Source organism: Monodon monoceros, unplaced genomic scaffold (assembly GCF_005190385.1).
Source record: "Monodon monoceros isolate NGI ecotype Baffin Bay Population unplaced genomic scaffold, NGI_Narwhal_1 Super_Scaffold_20, whole genome shotgun sequence".
Classification (NCBI taxonomy): Eukaryota; Metazoa; Chordata; class Mammalia; order Artiodactyla; family Monodontidae; genus Monodon; species Monodon monoceros.
In genome coordinates this window covers 134,783,966-134,804,995 of record NW_021703777.1, presented here as the reverse complement: position 1 = coordinate 134,804,995, position 21,030 = coordinate 134,783,966, and the positions used below count along the sequence as shown (strand labels likewise).

General features: G+C 57.1%; 1 protein-coding gene across 1 annotated transcript; it reads right to left on the bottom strand.

Moving 5' to 3' along the window:
- Positions 1–3,036: 3,036 nt before the first annotated feature.
- On the bottom strand, positions 3,037–16,546 carry LRPAP1 (LDL receptor related protein associated protein 1). The gene is made up of 8 exons (XM_029235886.1): positions 16,288–16,546; positions 11,826–11,970; positions 10,064–10,188; positions 9,678–9,798; positions 9,202–9,360; positions 7,837–7,919; positions 6,488–6,664; positions 3,037–3,527 (listed from the first exon to the last, which is right to left on the bottom strand). The coding sequence occupies exons 1-8, from the start codon at positions 16,495–16,497 to the stop codon at positions 3,465–3,467; spliced, it is 1,083 nt and encodes a 360-aa protein (XP_029091719.1). The 5' UTR covers positions 16,498–16,546; the 3' UTR covers positions 3,037–3,464.
- Positions 16,547–21,030: the final 4,484 nt, after the last annotated feature.

Sequence of the window (21,030 nt, the reverse complement as noted above, 5' to 3'; positions counted from 1 at the left end):
TTTTTAGTTTGATGTAGTTCCACTTATTTATTTTTGCTTTTGTTGCCTTTGCTTTTGGTGTCAGATCCAAAAAATCATCGCCAAGACCAATGTCAGGGAGCTTACTGTTTTCTTTTAGGAGTTTTATGGTTTCAAGTCTTAACGTTTTTTAATCCATTTTGAGTTAAGTTTTGTACATGGTGTAAGATAGTGGTCCAGTTTTCCCAACACCATTTATTGAAGAGACTGTCCTTTCCCCATTGTATATTCTTGGCTCCTCTGTTGTAAATTAACTGACCACATAAGTGTGGGTTTATTTCTGGTCTATTCTGTTCCATTGATCTATGTGTCTGTTTTATGCCCATACCATATTGTTTTGATTACTATAGGCTTGTAATATAGTTTGAAATCACAGAGCATGAAGCCTTCAGCTTTGTCTTTCTCAAGATTGACTTGGCAATTCGGGGTCTTTTGTGGTTCCATAAAGAGTTTAGGATTGTTTGTTCTGTTTCTGTGAAAAATGTCATTGGAATTTTTAGAGGACTGCACTGAATCTATAGATTGCTTTGGGTAGTATGGGCATTTAAACAATATTAATTCTTCCAATCCATGAGCATGGAATATCTTTCCATTTATTTGTGTCTTCCTCAGTTTCTTTCATCAATGTCTTACAGTTTTCAGTGTACAGGACTTTCACCTCCTTGGTTAAACTTATTCCTAGGTATTTTATTCTCTTTGATACAATTATAAATGGGACCGTTTTCTTCATTTCTCTTTCTGGTAGTTTACTTTCACTGTATATAGAAACACAACAGATTTCTGTATATTAATTTTGTACCCTGCAACTTTACTGAATTCGTTTATCAGTTCTAACAGTTTTTGGATGTAGTCTTTAGTTTTTTCTATGCATAATTTCATGTCATCTGCAAGAAGTGAGTTTTACTTCTTCCTTTCCAATTTGGATGCCTTTTATTTCTTTTTGTTGCCGAATTGCTGTGGCTAGGACTGCCAATACTATGTTGGATAGAAGTGGTGAGAGCGGGTATCCTTGTCTTGTTCCTGATTTTAGAGCAAAAGCTTTCAGCTTTTCACTGCTGAGTATGTTAGCTGTGGGCTTTATTATGTTGAGGACACCTTATCTTGAAAAAACGCATTAGAAATAACTGCCCATCAACAGGGACCTCGTTAAAGCACCTGAGAGAAATCCAGGTGAGGAAAGTGAGGTGCTTGGGAGGCAGCAGCTCCACCCCCCCACGAATGTTCACCACAGTCATTTCTAACTGATGTTACGTACAAAACTGAAAACAACTCAAGTGTTCAACAGCAGAATGGAGTAAAATCAAAGTGTGATACGCCCCCATAACGGAATACTACGTAGCAACGAAAAGGAACAAATTGCTGCTAGACATTGTTGAATCTCACCAGCACATCTACTGGAAGCCAGACAACACACACACAGACACAGACACATCCCCGCACTATAACTGCATGTTTATGAAGTTTGAACAGGGAAATCCAACCTTACCAAGAGTGGTTTCTTAGTTCACTGGACCACTGTAACAGAAAACCATAGCCTGGGCGTAAACAGCATCCGTTTACTTTCAGTTCTGGAGTTCAGAAGCCCAGGATCATGCTGTGGAGGCTTCGTGTCTGGTAGGGCCAGCTTCTTGATTCTCTGTGTCCTCACAGTGGAAGGGGGCGAGGGAGCTCTAGGGTCTCTCTTATAAGGGCACTGATCCTGTTCACGAGGACCCCAATCTCATGACCTAATCACCTCCCAAAGGTCCCACCTCCTGGTACCATCACCTTGTGGATTAGGTTCCAATATACAGATTTGGGAACATGCGCAAGTGGTTAGCTCTAGGAAAGAGGAGTGCTGGGGAAGGGGGTCCTGGGGAGCCCGGGGCCCTGCACTTCTTGAGCAGGGGTGCAGCCCCAGCACTTGTGGGAGAGCTCACTGAGCCACAGGCATATGTCTGTGCCCTCACACGAACACCCCTTTACTTCAAAGTGATCGTTTAGAAGCTACGATTGAACAGTGCAGCCACTGCCCCTGAATCGGGGGGCTTCCGCCTCACCCATCTCCTCCAGGGCCAAAGCAACGACAAACCACAGTAAAGGCCCCTCCGTTTCCCTTGCACACGTCTGAAGCCAGGAGTTGCCTCTAGGCTGTCAGCTCCACGAGGGTAAACCGAGTCAAGGGTCACCCCATTCGACTCCATGTCCTGGGCCAACTTTGCACTGCCCCCCAGCGTGAGCCTGGCTGGGCCATGTGTGCACATGGGAGACCCAGTGCCCGAGCGCGTGGCTGTGAGCTCTGAGCTCCCAGGAGCAGCCTGGAAGCCCGGCACCGAGTCCTCCCTTGGGCCCAACAGGTGTCTCAGTGCATTTGCCCCAGCCCTGCCCGAAGCCTGGCCAGGGCTGAGGGACACAAGAGCCGGTTGGGCCGGTGGCAGACATGACATGAAGGCCCAGGTTAGGGTTACCTCCTGTGCTGGACAGGCCTGGCGCCGGGCCAAGCGACCCATGGAGGAATGAGGCTGCACCCAAGCTGCCTGTCACGGGGCCACCTCCCCACTCGTGTTCGTGGTGCCCTGACATAGGCCTGGCGTGCTACCCTTGGCTTTTCTTCTAAGCACAGCTAAAGGGTATCTGCACTTGGCAGGTCCCAGTGCTGAAGCTGAGATCAGACGTGGCCAAGATGGGAACACAGCACCCGGTGGATCCTCTTGGAACCATGCGTGCTGTGGACCTGACCCTGAGCTGGTCCCCCTCGCCGCACATGGAGCCCCGTGGGCTGTCGGGCTCTTGCCAACCCTGACCTGCAGGGCCAGGAGCTCAGGTCAGAGGCCAGGGCACCATCCCCTCTGCCCTGCCGTCTCTACCCCATAACTTCAGCGCCAGACCAGGGAGAGCCCAGCCAAGCCCACCAGCCCCTCCTCTATCTCATGCCACAGAGGTTGGGGGGGAAGGGGTGGAAGAAGGGCCTTGGAGCTGGCACGGTGGCCTGGAGCCGCTCAGCTCACCTGAGACTTAAGTCCCCTGACCCAGCAGACACAGTGAGATGGGACCCAGTGACGCCTCAGTGACCTCAAAGTTTAATTAAATACTGCAATGTATTTGTAAGGACTTCTGTACATAGTATTTCCAGTGGCAGATTTTTAAGATTTTGATGCAAACTGTGACCGTGTAGCATAGGGGACCACCACTCCACGGGCAGCTGGGAACTGCATTCTCAACAGAGGTGACGGCTGGCTGTGCTGAGGGCACAGGGCCACCAGCCAGGGGTGGGCGGGGCGGGATCATGGGGTTCCTCTTCCCGGCCGGCGGCATTATCCCTCCTTCTCAGGCCCCTCGTGGCCCGTGCCCCTCGCGCCCGCCCTGAGGTTCTGCTGGTGACAAGCCACCCCTGAGCACCCAGGCCCGTCTTCAGGAGCCCCAGGCAGCTGGCACCTCCTCTGTGCCGCCGGCCAGGCTCTGGGGCCTCAGAGCTCGTTGTGGCGAGCCCTGTAGATGCGGCTGGACAGGTCCTGCAAATGCTTCTTTACCTGCGGGGACAGCACAGGTGAACCAGTTAGCAGATCTGCTCATGACCCAAGACACGCAGCCTGTCGCCGAAAACTCTCAGCTGGGTGATCCTGCTGTCCAAGTACCCACCCATCTAGAGCTGATCATAAATAAATCATAAAGGCAGCTCGTTAGCCACAAACAGCCCCCAAGGCACATCAGGAACAGCGAGGAGCGAGGAACAGCGCTGCTCCCGCTCTCCACCCCCTCGTCCTCGTTTCCGCTTTCGTTGATTTGGGCCCATTCTCGTTTGCTTCTTGATGAGTCCAGATAAAGGTTTATCAGTTTTGTTTATCTTTCCAAAGAACCAGCTCCTAATTTCATTGATCTTTTCTATTTTTTTTTTTTGTCTTTATTTCTGTTCTGATCCTCCTGATTCCTTTCCTTCTACTAACTTTGGGTTTTGTCTGTTCTTTTTCTAATTCAGCTGTAAGGTTAGGTTGTTTATTCGAGATTCTTACTTCCTGACGTAGATCCGCATTGCAATAAACTTCCCTCTTTTTTTGCTCTGTCCTCTAGGTTGGGGAAAGTTGTCTTTTTGCTTGTCTTTAGGTATTTTAAAATTTCTTTCATTTCTTCAGCGACCCACTGACTGTTGAGTAGCATACTGTTTAGCCTCTATGTGCTTGTGTTTTTTGGAGTTTCTTTTTTCTTGTAGTTTATTTCTAGTCTCAATCTCTTGTGTTGGAAAAAATGCTTCATATGATTTTCTTATATTTACTGAGGCTTGTTCTGTGGCTCAGCATGTGATCTGTCCTGGAGAATGTCCTGTATGCACTTGAGAAGGACGTGTATTCTGCTTTTCGATGGAATGCTCTATAGGTATCTACAGCGTTCATCTGGTCTAATGTGTCGCTTAAGGCCTGCGTTTCCTTACTGACCTTCTGTCCGGATGATCTGTCCACTGATGTAAGGGGGGTGGCAAAGTCCCCCACTATTATTGTTACTGTCAATGTCTCCCTTTATGCCTGGTCATAGTTGCTCCTATGTTGGGTGCATTTACATTTAAACAATTGTTACGTCGTCTTCTTGGATTGATCCCATTATGTAATGTCTACCTGTGTCTCCTGTTAGTCTTTGTTTTCAAGTCTGTTCTGTCTGGTGTGAGTGCTGCTGTCCTGGCTTTGATTCCCATTTGTGTGGAATACCTTTCTCCACCCGCTCACTTTCAGTCTGCACACCTCTAGGTCTGAGGCGAGGCTCCTGCCGGCAGCACACGTACAGGGCTCACGTAGGAGACGTCCTACAGGGCCCAGCACCACGGTCCCCTCCGGTCACCAGAGCTTCACGCTCTGGGGGTGACCCCGTGGGCTGAGGGGCCTGTCGTGGCGGGCTGCCTACGGTACGTCATTTCAAAAGCAGCAAATGAAGACCCTGACTCGTCCGCGGCTCCTGCCAGCTTGTCCTTGTCACATGATGGCGGGTGCCGCCGCGGCAGCCCGAGGGCCTGGGCTCTGCTCTTTCTGTTCCTAGTACACAGAGCCCCGTGGGCTGGTGCTGCCGGCCTCCCGCACAGGAGCCCGGGCCGGGCGGGGACCTGGGGAGGTCTCCTCTAGCAGCCCCGGTGCTCACAGCGCGTCAGAGCTCCTTCTCCACGGTCGGGGAAGCCAGGAACCCCAGTTCCCTCTTCATCCCCGCTGTGCAGTCCGCCACGGTGTGATCTGCAGGTGGACGCCCCACGAGGGGTGCCTGGCTTCGCCCTGCTCGGCTCTGCCAAACACAGGAAAGAATCCACATGCTCCCTTCCTTCTCGGTACTTTGGTCTTCTTTCACTTTTTGTTTCGTTTATTTTATTTATTTATTTTTTGTGGTATGCGGGCCTCTCAGTGTTGTGGCCTCTCCCGTTGCAGAGCACAGGCTCTGGACGCGCAGGCTCAGCCGCTCCACGGCATGTGGGATCTTCCCGGACTGGGGCACTAATCCATGTCCCCTGCATTGGCAGGCGGACTCTCAACCACTGTGCCACCAGGGAAGCCCAGTTTCACTTATTTTTGAATAGATAACACATCCCTGCGCAAAAGGCACAAAGGAGGTTCCCTCCAGGGCCCAGCTCCTCTGTTTTGAATTTCCTGGGCGTCTGTGGCGATGTACCACGCTCGTGCTGCTGGCTCTGCAGAGGGTCCACACCACCCGCCCCTCCTTTTCTCTTAACCTGAACCAGAGGCTCTGCTGCAGACGGGCCCTCACGTCTTAATGGCTGGAAAGTGCCTGGATTTGTGGGTTCACCACGAATGACCAGGGGAGGGCGGGCAGCGGCCCTGCTGGTGCTTCAGTCTCGATGTCCTGCACACCTGAGCATTGTCTGGCGTTCACACGTCACCCCATAACGGAGCCAGCGCCCCCATTTAGGGTATTTGCAAGCCCCACTGAGCCGCACGTGAGGAGTGCCCTGCATGGGACCCCTGCCGCTACTCTGGAGCCAAGTATGGTCTCCTTGCGCCCCAGGCCGAACGCTTGGGAAACCGCTGGCTCCCGCGTCCGCTCAGGAGCCTCCAAAGCCACGTGGGCAGCTCGCAGGAGCGCAGGACCTTCAGAGCCAGTGTCAGGCCACATGTTTGGGGGCCAGGATGCCAGTGGTGCGGCTGGAAGGGCCCGGCTCCAGCCCTGGCTGCCCGCCCACCCGCCTCGCGCGTGTGCGCCTCTTCCCTGCTCACCTGGTTCAGAGCCCGGCCCTAAACAGACCCAGAGGCAGGTGGGGGTGGGGAGGCCTGGGCAGTCCCTGTCCCCCCACCCCCGGCAGCTGAACTCCTTCAGGGCTGCGCAGTCCCCCAGCAGGAGCAGCTGTGTGGTTGCTCCCACCAAGCTCCGCGAGGGTGAGACAATCCCGTCCCCTCTGCAGAGGGGGGGCCGAGGCCCAGCGAGGGGCGGCCGGGGGGCCGGCGCTGACGGAACTGTCACGTGCCCGCTCCCGCGGAGGCCTGGCCGGCGGCCGCACACGCACCTTGTAGCCCAGCTCCTTGGTCTTCTCCTCCAGCGCGGCGTACCGTTCCCTGTTCCGGCTGGCGTGCCCCCGGTCTCCTAAGCTCTCCACGTGTTTCAGTTTCTGATGAGAAAGTTCCAGCTGCTTCTGGTAGTGGTTATGCTTTTCAATTTTGGCTTCAAAGTGCTTAAGCTCTTCCTAGAATCGTGTTGAAACAACTGAATTACCCCAACACGCTCTTACTACCACCCTAGAGTCCCTGATGGAATTTCACGGCTGCTTCAGGAGACCACCCAGGGCAGATGGCTGCACGCTTAAGTTTCGTTTATTTTTGAATAGATAACACATCCCTGTGCAAAAGGCACAAAGGAGGCAGGCCAGGGCCGGGGCTCCCCCGCTCTGAAGGCTGCACACCCTGCGCCCATTCCCCGTGCAGCCCGCCCAGGGTAGCTCTGGGGGCCGAGCGGGACGGCAGGCTCCACCCTCCTGGCTGCCGTGCCATCATGAAGCAGCACACATGGAAATCAGGTGAGCAGCCCTACTCTCTAAAGGGACCCACCAAAACCTGATGGCCTTCAGGGGCCAAGGGTCGCAACCCTATGCGCTCCCTCCCCACTCCCAGGGACCCCTCACCCTCTAGGTAAATGGCACCTGCCAAGCATCTGGTCCCCTCTGGCCCTGACCCCATATCCAGCCTGACATGTGGCACCTGAGCCCTGCACTGTCCCCCGTCCTCTCCACCCTCCAGGCCTCCAGGCTCCCCCCACCCCAGCGCAGGTGGGCCTCCAGGCCCGACCCCTACACTCCCCCAGCGTCCCCCAGGGGTGCCTCCAGGCCCACATCAAGATGCCTGCTGAATGTGTCAGCGATCCTAACTCCCCAGGCCCCGGGCAGGCTCCCCTCCCCTGCACTCCTGTCCAAGGAGACGGAAGCTTCACGCCCACGGGCCTGTGCCCTTCCTTGATCCCTGACCCCCTGCCCTGTGGCAGCTTTGCCACAGCAGAACCCACCTGGAGGCCCAGGTGACCCAAAGACCCTTCCTCCCTCCGGGCCGAGCACTGCGGCCCTGCAGGGTCCTACTGGCTCCCCCTCCAAACCCCTGTCAATCCGCTCATTCCACAAGCCCCAGCTCGTGCCCAGTGCACCCAAAGCTAAGCAGATGCCCTGAAGCCACTCTGTTCACTGGAGGCCAGCTTCGCCCCACATGGGCCGCCAACCGGGGCAGCGGAGGGACGCAGACAGCAAGGAGAGAGAACGTTCCCGTGAAAACGCTGATCTGCTAGGACTAAAGAAGAGGGCCTTCCCCACATTATCAGAAAGTCCGCTGGGAGAGACGCCGCCACACCCCGTGGCCGAGAGGCCGTCCCTACCCGGAAGGCCTCCAGCTCCTTCTCGGTGAAGTTGGCTGACTGGGCCATGTCCCACAGGTCCAGCACCCGAGGCTCCTCGAACCCTGTGAAGGAGCAAAGGCAGGCTCGGTGACCTGCACGGCGGCAGCCCGGGATGCGCAGGGCCACGCAGGCCACCTGCACAGTGCACGGTGCTTGTGCACAGTGCAAGCGTCCTCTGGAAGCCGACCGAGCACACCTTCCACACACGTTCAGTCTGCGGTTCCCGGGACCCGCTGGGTGGGGCCTCGGCGATGCCCTCACCAGCCCCTGGTCAAGCCGCTGCTGCCCGGGTGCAGAAGCCCTTGCGCGAGCAAGCAGGAGTGCTCGGGGGGTGGGGGGTGAGGTTCAGACTGTGGGTCCCCCTACCCACATTTCCGGGCTGAGGCTCAGGTGCTGCCTGTCCCTGTAGCTCTGAAGCAAAGTAAACCCAATGGAAGGGACCCTGTGACTTCCGCCACCACTCCCGAGAGCACGTGGCAACGGTGCAGGCTTGTCACCCACCTCCCTCCCACGGCTGGAGGCAGCTGGGAGCAAGTGGCCACGGCGGCCCGCCCGGCAGTCATCTCACCAGCTGTCTCACCTCCCCACCGGCGGACCCTCCCTGCTGCCCGGGGCCCTGGAGCGCTGCTGGCAGGACTCGGCAGGCCAGCAGCAGGGTCCGGCTGGATGCAGCCCCAGGAGCGGAGGGGCCGAGGCACAGCCTCAGTTGCCCCACTCCTCTGCACGGCCAGGCCCTTGGGGTCCCTGCTCCATGGCAGTTGAGCAGATCAGCACAGCGGGTCCACACGGCGGTCTGGTCCCCTCTCCATGGCAGACGGGCGAGCCCAGCAGGGCAGAGTCGTGCCCCGGGGCACCCGGGCCATGCAGAGGAGCAGGGAGCCCACCTCGCGTCCCCACTGCACGCACCCCGTGTCGACAGCAGCACCCGCCATGTGGCCAGTGCTCAGGGAACAGGCCGGAGAAGGAACGGACGGGTGACAGAAGACGGTACAAAGAGCACCTGGCCGACTTCTGGCAAGCCCGCACCACGCATGAGCCGCGGGCTCCCGCGGGAGACGCGCGCAGAGGCCCAGGCCATCCTCCAGGGGGCGGCACCCAGCGAGGAGCTCTGGCCTCGGCCCGAGCAGCGAGCTGTCTGCACAGGAGCAGAGCACCCATCCCAATAGGCGGGGCAGGGGGCCACCGTGAGGGTTAAAGGACGCCGTGAGGCTAGAAATAAAGGTGCGTGCACCTTCCAGGAGAAAGAAAGGAGCCCAGGTGTGGCCCTGGGAGCGGAGGGGCTGGAGGGGCTCTGCTGCCGTCTCCCGGGCCACCGGGCAGCGGGGCACAGGGCGCAGGGCTCACCGGCCTGGTCGCCGTAGCCCTGGTGGCTGACTCTCCGCAGGCGGTCGAAGCCCTGGCTGATGTCCCGCAGCTTGTCCTTCAGCTCGGCATGGCCCACCTGCAGCGCGTCCTCCTTGACGCGGCTCACGTCAATGGGGCTGATGACATTTTCGTGGATTTCTGTGGAAGCCAGAGACAGGAGGTCTAGATGTCATGGAGCCACCGCAGCCCCACCCCCGCTCTCTCACGGCGCGTCCCGAGCCCCCTACAAGTCCCCCTGAAGTCAGGCCGGTGGTGACAGGAGAGGTGGCCCGTGTCACCGCAGAACGGGTTCATCTGAACCCACGCTCACAGACGTGCATGGGCATCCCGACGGGCTCCTAAACGCCGAGATTCCTGCTCGGAAAGCAGGGAGGCCTGACAGCACGGCACTGCCCCCAACCCCCCAGCAGCTCTGTTCTGGAACGTTCTGGAGCCAGGGCCGCCTGCGGGGGCACCTTCGGTCCTGCTCAGGGTCTCCAGCAGGACGTTGTACTCGTGGACCTTCTCTTTGTGATGCTGGAGCTCCCGCCACAGCTTGTCCAGTTCTTCACTGGAGAACTTCCCAGAGGTCTTCGCCTGGAAGGAAAGCCACCTCCAGTGAACATCCCCATGGGCTGTGCTCACCTGTCCACGCCTCGGGGTCCCCCCATAGGCCGAGCCCACCTGTCCACGCCTCGGGGTGCACCCTGCCCGCCATGCCCACCTGGGGTTAGTTACACGGGTGCCCCTGTGGATCACTCCCGCAGGCCAGGCCTTCACCCCCCTTCGCTAGGGGACGCAGGGGCAGAAAACCAAAAGCCAAAGCCTGACGCCTCCAGGGCGGATGGCAGTGCGAGGGTACCTTGTGCCACAGCTTCTCCAGCCGGGGGTCCTCCAGGCTGTGGTCGGTGGGGCCGTGGCTGATGGAGTTGCTGCTCACGGCCCGGGCGTCCTTCCTCCCGTCCAGACCGTACTTGGCCAGGATGACTAGGAGGGCACGGGAGGGAGGGGCTCGAGGCTGTGGTCTGGGGGCCGCCCCTCCGCCGCCCGCCCAGCTCTCCTGCCCACTTGGGACCCAGCGGAAGGAGCGTGAACAAACCCGGGGATCCTCCTCCAGCAACGCCTCCGCGCACACTGGCGGCCTTGGGGCCGCGCGCTTCCGGCCGATCCCTCTGTCCTGACCCGCGGGGGAGAGCGTGGTGCGGCAGGACGGGCTCAGCATCCCCGGGACTGCCTTTAGGACCAGCTTCACAGGTTTGCAAAACCAAAACCTGCAGCCCGTTTGTGTCGTGGGGTGAACTCCAGCGAGGGTGGGAGAGGACGACGGTCCACAGAATGGACGGGGCGCTGGCCAGGGGAAGCTCTGCCACGGCCTAAGTCATATTTTTATTTGCAGAAAAGATTTTCTACAAGGAGAAACCTCAGAGTCGGCAGCTTCCGGTGAAAAGTTAACAGCAGTAGCCGGGAGGGGACACTGGCTCCAGCTTGCTGCTGGCCAGTCACCGTGGGACAGCGACCAGGTGTCGTCTGTCAGTAGCGCCCAGGACACAGTGCCGCCCATAGCCTCTGCGCCAGACGGGGGCCTGCGTCTCAGCACCATCGTCACCAACGTGATGCGGCGGATGCCTAGTGGACCCAGAAGGAGCGCTCCTCAGCGGGGCTGGGCTGCTGGGTCTGCCCTGGAGGACGCCCCTCCCAGCATCTCCTCGCGCCCCACACCTACCTCCTGAGTTGGGAGTGGGCCTGCCCCACCCTCCCTGCTCTGAAGGACCGGGCGTCCTTCCTCCCATCTGCAGACAGTCCCCATTGTCCCTTCCAGGCCTCACCCGGGCCTCTCTGGATCCGGGCTTCCCTTTCCCCTGTGATCCATCCCTGAGGTCCTCATCCAAGCAGTGGCCCACCTGACCCCTGACCCCCAGCACCTCCTCTGACAAGCGCTGGACACAAGTGGTCCCCACGGGGGCCCACCCTCAGCTGAGCCAGCCCAGGGAGCACCCCGCTCAGCCTGACCTCACCTCCTGGGGCTTCACTTCCCTGTCTACACTGGCTGTGCCTCAGAACTCACCCTGCCCAGAAGCTCAACCCACTGGAAGCCTTGAGAGTAAGCTGTGAAGAGTGTGTGTTCCTGGTGTCCAGCCTGCGGTGCGGGCATCAGGGGCAGGGGGCTGACCACCGGCTGCCTCTCCCTGCCCCCCACCCTCCTCCATCTCCCAGCCCCGGGCCACCTGGATGCACTGGGAGCCCTAGATGCAGGGTGGGCCACAGGGGCCACAAGGCTCCGACTGGCGGGGGCAGTGCTCTTCACACGGCCAGACCCTGGGAACATCCCTGCTTCCTCGTGCAGGTGACCGTGGGCATCTGGCCATCCCAGCCGCCTCCCTGGACCAAGCAGCCCTGGTTGCTCGTGCGCTAACGCGGCCAGATGTCCTCGCCCTGGCCCTCCCTCCCACGTGCCAAGAGCCTGCACAGGACAGCCCGGCAGCTGTGCCTGCCCACGGCTGAGGGTCACCTTGCCAGGGCCAGGCTCACGAGGACAGCCCTGACTCTTACTCAAACCAAGTCAGAGTAAGAAGCTGGGGCCCGAGTCTGGGCGACCGCTGCCCCTGGGCTGAGAAGAGACGTACCACTGAGCCCGCGGGCGAGCTTCGCCTCTTTCTCTCCGTCTTCATCCAGGCCTTCAGCCTTCAATTTCTTCCACTTGAACTCGTCCCGTTCTTGTATCTTCAGGTCAGCATGGAGCTCGGACAGCTTTAAAGGAGGTAGATCAAGCTACGGGGGGAGAAGAGAGGACATGTGACCCCCAAGTGCACAAGGACCAGCGACAGCCTGGGAGACGCTGACCTCGGAGAGCAGGCGCCAGCGACGGGGAGACCGTGCCGGGGTCCCAGGCGGCCAAAATCCCGCACGTGCCCCCGCACGAGAGCCTCAAAGGGACCTCTGCCCGCAGCCTGAAAACCACCGGCCCTTCCACCCCGAGGCCGCTCTCCAGCCTGTCAGATCCCAGGTCCCCGGGGAGACGCCCGCCACTAGCAGCCTGAGTGTGCAGGAGCTGGTGGCCCAGGGGCTCCTGTCGCAGGACGCCTCACGTTCCCAGCCGGGGCCCTGGGGAGGCTGCGAGTGCGGGGCTCCCCCCAGGTAGCCCTCGGGCGCATCGGCTCCCCGGATGGCTGTGCCACCCCAGGCAGGCGCTCCCCACAGATGACAGGACAGTGGGCGAGGGCACTGGGACCTGACCCCTGCACGCCTTCCTGGCTGTCCACCTCCCCGGGCGCCAATGTCCGGGCCGGAGCCCCGAGCTGCAGACTGGTGCCCAGCAGCGTCCGAGGCTCTGCGTCTCACAAGGGTGAGTCATGATCTGGTGCCAGCCTTCCTCTGAAACGTGGAGGCCCGCAGGCTCAGGGCTGGAGATGCCCCGGGTGACAGTGGTGCCCCCAACAGCAGGCACGGAGCCCAGGCAAAAAAGGCCACTCTCCAGACCCTTCTAACCTCCTTAACTTGAAGTTAAAATGTTAATGGCTCACATGAAAACAACTGGTTAATAGACTCCAAATGCAAAGCAGCCTCTGTCAAATATTACAGCGGAGTAAATCACCTACAGCCACGAGACAAGCAGCTGGGCGGGAGGAAGCCGCTCATCGCCGCTGGGCCCGCATCCCGGACACCCTCGGCCCAAGGCTCAGGGTGCGCACAGCGCCCTCCACGGAGCTGCTCTCAGCCAGGGGCCTCACGAGCCCGGCACCTTCTCCTCTGCCTCTGCAACTTTCACAAACACCCTGCAGGCTGCTCGGGTAAACTGAGGCCCAGGGAGGTTAAGAACTGGCCCAGGACACATGGCGAAATGTCACTGGGTACTTTATCATTTCTGCTGCTACTGTAAATGGGATTGTTTCGTTAATTTCCTTTTCAGAGAGTTTGACGTTGGTGTACAGAAATGCAACCCAGGCTTGTATGTTGATTCCGTATCCTGTAGCCGCGGTGACTTTGTTAACTAGATCTAAGTTATCTCGTGAAGTCTTTAGGGTTTTCTGCATAAGATCACATCACCTGCAAACAGATACTTTTACCTCCTCCTTTCTGATTTGGATGACTTTTATTTCTTTTTTCTTCCCTAGCTGTTCTGACTAGAACTTCCACAACTACGTTGAATAGAAGTAATGACCTGATTTTTTAAAACACAGGTGAAGACCTTGAATAAATACTGCTCCAAACACAACATACAAATGGCTGACAGGCACATGGAAAGATGCTCCACATCTCCACTCATCGGGGAAACGCAAATCCAACCCCAGTGACGTACCGCCTCACACCCATGAGGACGGTTACTATGGGAAACAAACAGAAAGCAACAACTGTTGGTGAGGATGAGAAAAGGGAACCCTCGTGCACTGCTGGTGGGAATGCAAAATCGGCGCGGCCACTGTGGAGAACAGCACAGGGGTTCCTCAAAAATGAAGACGAGAACCATCAATATACATTGTGATCCAGCAAAGCCCACTCTGGGTATTTATCTGAAGGAACTGAAATCAGGACCTTGAAGAAAGATCTGGGGTCCCATGCTCACTGCAGCACTAGTCACAACAGCCAAGAGGGGCTGCAAGGTGCGGGTCAAAGGGCACAAAGGCAGTTATGCAAGTCCCGAGGCTCACTGCACGGCGCAACACCCTCCACTATTTACACTGCATACTTATTATTTAAAAATTCGCTAAGAGGGTAGATCTACCTTAAGTTCTTATCACTCACACACACACACACACACACACACACGCACGCATGCACGCGCGTGCGCGGCAACCCCGGGAGGGAGACGCCAACCAGACATCTCCACAGGGGCACCCCTCGGGACGACTTCCCACGGCTTCACCCACCCCCCAAAGCTCCAAGGACGGCTCCGGCCCCTCCCTGCTCAGGAGCCTTGCAACACCCCGGGAGAGGTCACAAGACCCACGGGGCTCTGGAAGTAACCCTGTACCTGCCGTCTGGCCCACAGCTCTTCTAAAGCGCCTGGATCTAAAGGCACTGCAGTTTCACAGCAAGTCAAGACTGGAGGTGCTGGGCTGTGATGAAGCAACACCAGCAGTTCCCTGGTCTGGCCTCACGGCGGGGAGGCCCCTACCACGGCGGGACTTGCCCCCACCCCCGTAGAAGGTGGGCTGGAAAGAGAGGGCGAGGCGGGCGCCTTCATCAGGCTCCTCTCCCTCACCCCGGGTGCACACTAGGCACGACATGCTATGAGATCGTTTCACGTTTAGAAAACAAAGAAACACTTGATGTTTCCAGAGAGCAAATTATCCAAGGCTGAGAACCCTGGCACAGGTGTGCCGGGTGCCCCACACCGCCCTGGGCACCGGCTCTGAGCAGCGGCAGTGCCCACCCCAGCCCGGCACCGGGAGGACTGCACAGCTCGCCAGCCGGGACCAGCTCCGCCGCCGCCCTTGAAGCTTCTCAGCGTCGAGAGCCCGGGACAGGCCAGCTTGTATTCTGTGGGTCTGCCTACCCACGTGAGGCGTCCGGATGTGAGGAGGGACCCGGAAAATGCCAACAGGCATGGACCCCACCCTGGAAGGTCTGCACATTTCGTTCAGCAGAAGAGACTTGTACGTGCAATTGTAGAATTCAGGGCCAAGGGGCCCGGAAAGGTCATCCAGTCCAAGGCCCATCCGTCCAAGGCTGGGCCAGGGTTGGGGTTCCTGCAGAACCGATTCAGACTCTCTCGGACAGATGTGACCTGAGGCTGCCCAGGTCAGCAGTGAACTGAGCACGGGGGCGGGGGGGCGGTTCAGGCAGGTGCAGCTCGAGGGCAGGTGACAGCCAGGTGTGAAGAGGCTGCCCAGGCTGGGCAGATGCAAAGCAGCATCTGGACGGACAAGGCGGGGCTGACCAGGACAGCCCTGCAAGCAGAAGGGCTCAGGGTAGGTTCCTGGACACAAGGTCCCCTTCCTCCAGGAAGCCCCCCCTGCTTCTCCAGCCCAGAGTGCTCTCTCTTACCCGGGAAGGCTGCACACACACAGGGGGCCCTGACAGCTGGGCCCCCAGCAGGATCCTCAGGGCCACTGGTCTGGGAACAGCGCTGGGCCTGGGGGCATCCACCCGCCCCTGCCTGCCCTGCAGTCCCCCTGCCACATCCCTTCCCCAGCCCTTACCCCTCCCTCCGCCTTTCCTTCCCGCCGTTTTCCCCTCTCTTCCAAAACTCAGTCCTTACTTTGTTTTACTCTCCTCAAGGACTCAGGAATGCTTAAAAGTGGAAGCCTGGATCTCATGAAGACGCTGTGGCCCAGAGGGTTGGGGGAAGTTTGTAAATACCCATTTCACTAAAAACAAACCCCACCCAACAAAGGAGGGGCCGCTATGCTAAGGAGGAGGCCGCGGGGTCCAGGTCACACCCCAAGCAGCAAGCTGTAGTCCCAATTCTACCCCCAGGCGGAGTGACCTTGGAGGCGCCCTTTGCCCTCTGGGCTTTCTTGCTTTCTTCTCTAAAATGAGGGCAGGTGGATTTAGATTTAGTTCACCGGCGTCTTAAGTTTCGGGTGTTCTCCTCTCACCTCACCATATCCCCTCACCCGATTTAACAAGAACTGGCTTTTGCTTCTAGGATTTCCGCTGTCCTTGGGCTTGTCTCCGTGCTCAGCGTCACCTGTTTTTCTTGTTTCTCCATGCAGAGAAATACAACGTAGGAGAAAAGGCAAAAACGTGCAAGGCAGGAGACCTGGGTCTGCCTGCAGGGAGGGATCTCGGCCTCAGCTGCAAAGCTGCCAGTTCAAACTGGCGGGGCGGCCCTTCTGCCCAGGCACCAAGGCCTCCCAAGTCTTCGCCTGTCATCACCAGGCCAGGGTCCCTCTTTCCGGAGGCGCAAGGCAAGCGGTACCCACACCTACCTCTGCGGGCGGGTGTGAGGCTGTCAAAGGCTCAAGGAAGGCTCCCAAAGTTAGAGGAGACCCGGGCCCCGGGGACCCCAGGATTAGAAGAGACCCCGGCCCGGGCTCCGCCAATCCCAGGATTAAAGGAAGCCCCTGCCCCACGGACCCCCGAAACTAGAGAAAGCCCCGGCCCCGCGGACCCCCGAGGTAGAGGGGCCCGGCCGCCGCTCACCCGCTGGGCCTTCTCCCACAGCTGGTTCAGCTTCTCCATGCGGAACTCCCCCCCGGGCTCGCGCTTCGAAGAAGGCTCGGGCTCATTCTTCTCCCGCGAGTACTTGCCGCCGTGGCCCGCCGCCTGCCACGGCCCAAGGAGCAGCAGCAACAGTAGCAGCGGCGGCGGCCGGAGCTCCCGCAAGCAGGCTCGAGCCCTCCCAGACGCCATCTTCCTCCTCCAGGCGCGGAAACCCTAAGAGCTGCGAGAGGGAAAAGGCCCTAGGCCGGACCCGCCCACCAGGACCCGCCCCGCCCCCAGGACCCGCCGCGCTGCCTCCTGGGAGTTGTAGTCTCTCCCCGTGTGGCCGGTCCAAGAGAGGCGGCCGGCGGACTACAAGGCCCGGGGAGCCCTGCGGAGGCACGCGGGCGTTTCCTAGGCAACCACGCCGCGGCCTCATGACAACGGGAGCTGCCAACTGCGGCTAGGGCTGCCCTAGCTGGGATTGCGGGGTTGCTAGGGGCTTGGTGGAGAAAAGAGCCCCGACCCCGCAGCCCGGATTGACCGGAGCGCCCTTTCCCTTCGACTCCGTAGAAAGAGTAAACAGTTCAGAAATCGGGAGCGTGTCTGCCGCACCTTAGATTGTTTCTGTGTCATCTGCCTTGGTCTTGAGCCTTCCTTGTCATTATGGTGGCCTCTGCTCGGCACTCCAGCGTCAGTGTCTCTGTCAGGAACCCTAGACCCACCCAGCCCACTCCTTCACTTGTCAGAGGAAAACAGCCTTCTCGCTCCCGTCCCCCCGAAGCTTTCCCCGTGACCCAGGGAGCGCTGGCACCCCAACACTTGTCTTTGAACTGCATCCCGCTTATCTTCCATGCACTTGTTCTGTATTAGAGATACTTGTGTACCTGTTTCCTTTCTTCCCACCTGCTGTTTCGTAAATCGAGCAAAACTGAACGCGGCCAATTTGATGGGGCCAGTGAGCCGGTCAGTCCCCTGGGGGAAGAGCAGGAAACGGGGAAAGAGTGAGAAGCAGATTGCGGCCCTCAAGTAGCTTATAGGGTCGGGTAGAGGCACCCCCTAGGTGCTTGGATGGTTTGAGAAGGGACAGGGTGAATCCATCTGGTAAGGACGCTGGACTGTGCCTGGGAGGGAGTGCAGGCAGATGGGGGACAAGGGAGACCCCAAAGAAAGAGAACCAGGCATGGCTTCTTGACATAAGAGAAGCCACTTTAGGTGTAGGCCATGTTGTAATCTAAGCCTGGCCACAATGCTCGCCTTTGCGGAAGAACACGTCTCAGGAGTTAATGATTTTAAGGAAACAAAAGAATGTAAGAGCAAACAGCTATTTCCAGGCCAGGAAAATCATTTAACCGTATCGGAGATACTAAATCAGTCATAAAGACTGTTCCCAGTTCTGTTTCAAAGGTAAAGATTATTCTGATACATATTCTCGAGCTGTTTTTACAGGGTCCGAACCTCCTCGTACAATTGGCCACCAGACTAACTGGAGCCAGAGAATGGACGATATTGATCTTTGCTGGCTTCAATCAACTAAGACCTGGACTGTCAACCCAGGATGACTCTTGCCCCAGTTCTATGCTAAATTCCTCCTGCACAAGCCCCCTCATGAATATGCATGTTCCCTTAGCTTAAAGCTTCCCCAGTTTTGCTGTTCAGGGCGACACTGCTTTGGGAAGTAGCCTCGATGTTCTCCTTACTTACTGCAAGTAATAAATCCTCCTTCCGCTACTTGACTTGATTGTGTGTTTTGGCTTGACACCCACTAAGAGGCAAACCCAGTTTTCAGGTAACAGGAGAGCATTCCAAGTGGAGGGTCGATGAGGACGCCGGCTTGCGGGATCTTAGATCTTAGTTTCCTGACCCAGGATTGAACCTGTACCCGCTACGGTGGAAGTGTGGAGTCTTAACTGTTGGACAGCCAGGGAAGTCCCAGGAATTGATATTTAGTTACTTTTTTTAATTGAAATATAGTTGATTTATAACGTTGTGTTAGTTTCAGGTGTACAGCAAAGTGTTTTAGTTTTATATACATATATATATATTATTTTTCAGTTTCTCTTCCATGATAGGTTATTACAAGATATTGATTATAGTTCCCTGTGCTATACAGTAGGTCTTTGTTGTTTATGTATGTTATATATAGTAGTGTATAACTGTTAATCCCAAACTCCCAGTTTATCCCTCCCCCCTCTTTCCCCTTCGGTAACCATAAGTTCATTTTCCATGTCTGTGAGTCTATTTCTGTTTTGTAAATAAGTTCATTTGTATCATTAAAATTTTTATTTTTTTAAATTATTTATTTATTTGGTTGCGCCGGGTCTTAGTTGCAGCAGGCAGGCTCCTTAGTTGTGGCATGCAAACTCTTAGTTGCCCCGTGGCATGTGGGATCTAGTTCCCTGACCAGGGATTGAACCCGGGCCCCGTGCATTGGGAGCTTGGAGTCTTAACCACTGCGCCACCAGGGAAGTCCCTGTATCATTTTTTTTTAGATTCCACATATAAGTAATATCATACGATAGTTGTCTTTCTCTGTCTTATTTCATTTAGTTTGCTAATCTCTAGGCCCACCCATGTTGCTGCAAATGGCATTATTTCAGTCTTTTTCTCAGCTGATAGCCTGTGTTATTCCAGAAAAGGGTTTAAGGTGCCTGGAATTAAGGTGATCTGCTGTCCTTCCTGCCTCATGTCCAGTATCTCGAGAACCATTGTTTCCTATATTTTATCCAGTTGTTTAGTTGTTTCAGGCAAAAGGGCAAATTCAGTGCCTGTTACTCCCTCTTAGGCAGAAGCACCAGTTCCCAGCTGCTTGGCTATTAACAGTTAATGCACTTATCCTGTTCATTAGTTACATTAGGCTAACTACTATAACAAAATACGTATAGCAAAGTGCATAAAGGCCCCCAGAGGAGAGATGTTTCTTCCTCCTCCTGTTCAAATCTGAAAGGCAGATGCTCCTGATCGGTAGGCAGTGGTCCAGGTGGTGATGCAGGGACCCAGCCTGCCCCATCTGCGGTGCAGGACTTCCAAGATGGCTTCCCTCTGCAGAAGCGGGCAGAGCACAGGGGTGTGTCTTGTCTCCATTCTTCCAGTCGGGTGCCCACATTTTAAACACTCCTCGGTGTGCATTCTACATGTCAGAATAGGAAGTCTTCCTTTCAGTGAGTGAATTGCACTCAGAGCAGGCCTGGCACCGAGCAGACGCTCCGGGTGAGGCCCGGCTCTGCCCCTCGGCTTATCTCCCAAGGTCGGACGTTGGTTTTCAGCGGTTGCCGACTCGACTTCTTCTGCCTCGGTTCAGGGCACCCGCCCTGCCCGGCCCGGGGTTGGGTGCTGAGGACTCCACACGGAGCAGAAGCCCCTCCCTGACTGCTGTGAGGGCGAAGGTGTGTCCGTCCGCAGACAGACGCAGTGCTGGGGGAGCCCTTGACCTGTGTCGCAGGAGTTGGCTGCATCCATTGCCTACTGAGGCAAAGGGAGGCTGTGCTTGGGGGACGCCTCCCTGAGCAAAGCAAAGCGCTCACCTTGGGGGCTGTGGCGTCCGGGCTGGGTCAGCTTCCAGGAGCAAGTGTGTTTAAGGGCCGGCTGACTTAGCTGTTGGAGACGTGCCTCGTTCTGCTGCTTCTCCCTCTGTATGTCATGTTCAAGTCTTCCAGGCCATACTTGCCTGTTCGGCTCTGTACATCCCTCCTCTGACCCTTCCCCCATGGCCCCCTGACCCCCCAAACGCTCCAGCTGTGCCCTTCTGAGCCATGACACCGCCATATCCTAGACCTTTTGTCTGAACCTTGACCTTGCTCTAACTGAAAATGGGGCTCCCCTGTCCTCCAAAGACAGCATCCCTCTTTAACCCTCTCCCCTTATCATCCTCAGTGATTTCAATTTCCAGGTGGGTGATCCATCCACCTGCTCTCCTCTGATGAACTTGACCTCCAACCTACCCCAGCCACCTACTCCTATGGTCAGACCACTTTGTGACCCATTACGTGAACTCTACCTGCCTCCTGAACACAGTTCCAAGCACCCATGCAGCAATCACACCACCCGTCTTTCCAGTAGACCCTCCAGGGCCCTGCCCCAAGAATCCTTCAGCCGCTGGGATTCATACTCTGCTGACCTGGTAACATTTTTACTGCTCATCACCGTCTCTTGTTCTCCTTCTCCTCTGCCAACTATTGCGGTGGGTACCGAACAGGTTGCCAATTCCCTCACATCTTCTCTTCATAACGCCAGTAACTCCAGTTGTCCCCACGGGACGTGGAGCACGAGCCACAGCCTTGCTTCTGTGTCTTTGTCTTGTGCTTCTGTCCATGTCTTCTTCCCTCCTGGACCATATGTCCTCTGAGGGCAGTGACTGTGTTTCCTGCATCCTTGTCTCCAGCACAGGGCTGGGCTCAGAGTTGGTGCTCAGTGAAGGTGTGTGGAATGGATGGATAGATGGATAGATGATGGATGGAGGGATGGGTGGGTGGATGGATGGATGGAGGGATGGGTGAGTGGATGGATGGATGGATGGGTGGATGGATGAATGGAGGGATGGGTGGATGGATGAAGGGAGGGATGGGTGGATGGGTGGATGGATGAATGGAGGGATGGGTGGATGGATGGATGGATGGAGGGATGGGTGAGTGGATGGATGGATGGATGGGTGGATGGATGGATGGATGGATGGATGGGTGGATGGATGGATGGATGGGTGGATGGATGAATGGAGGGATGGGTGGATGGATGAATGGAGGGATG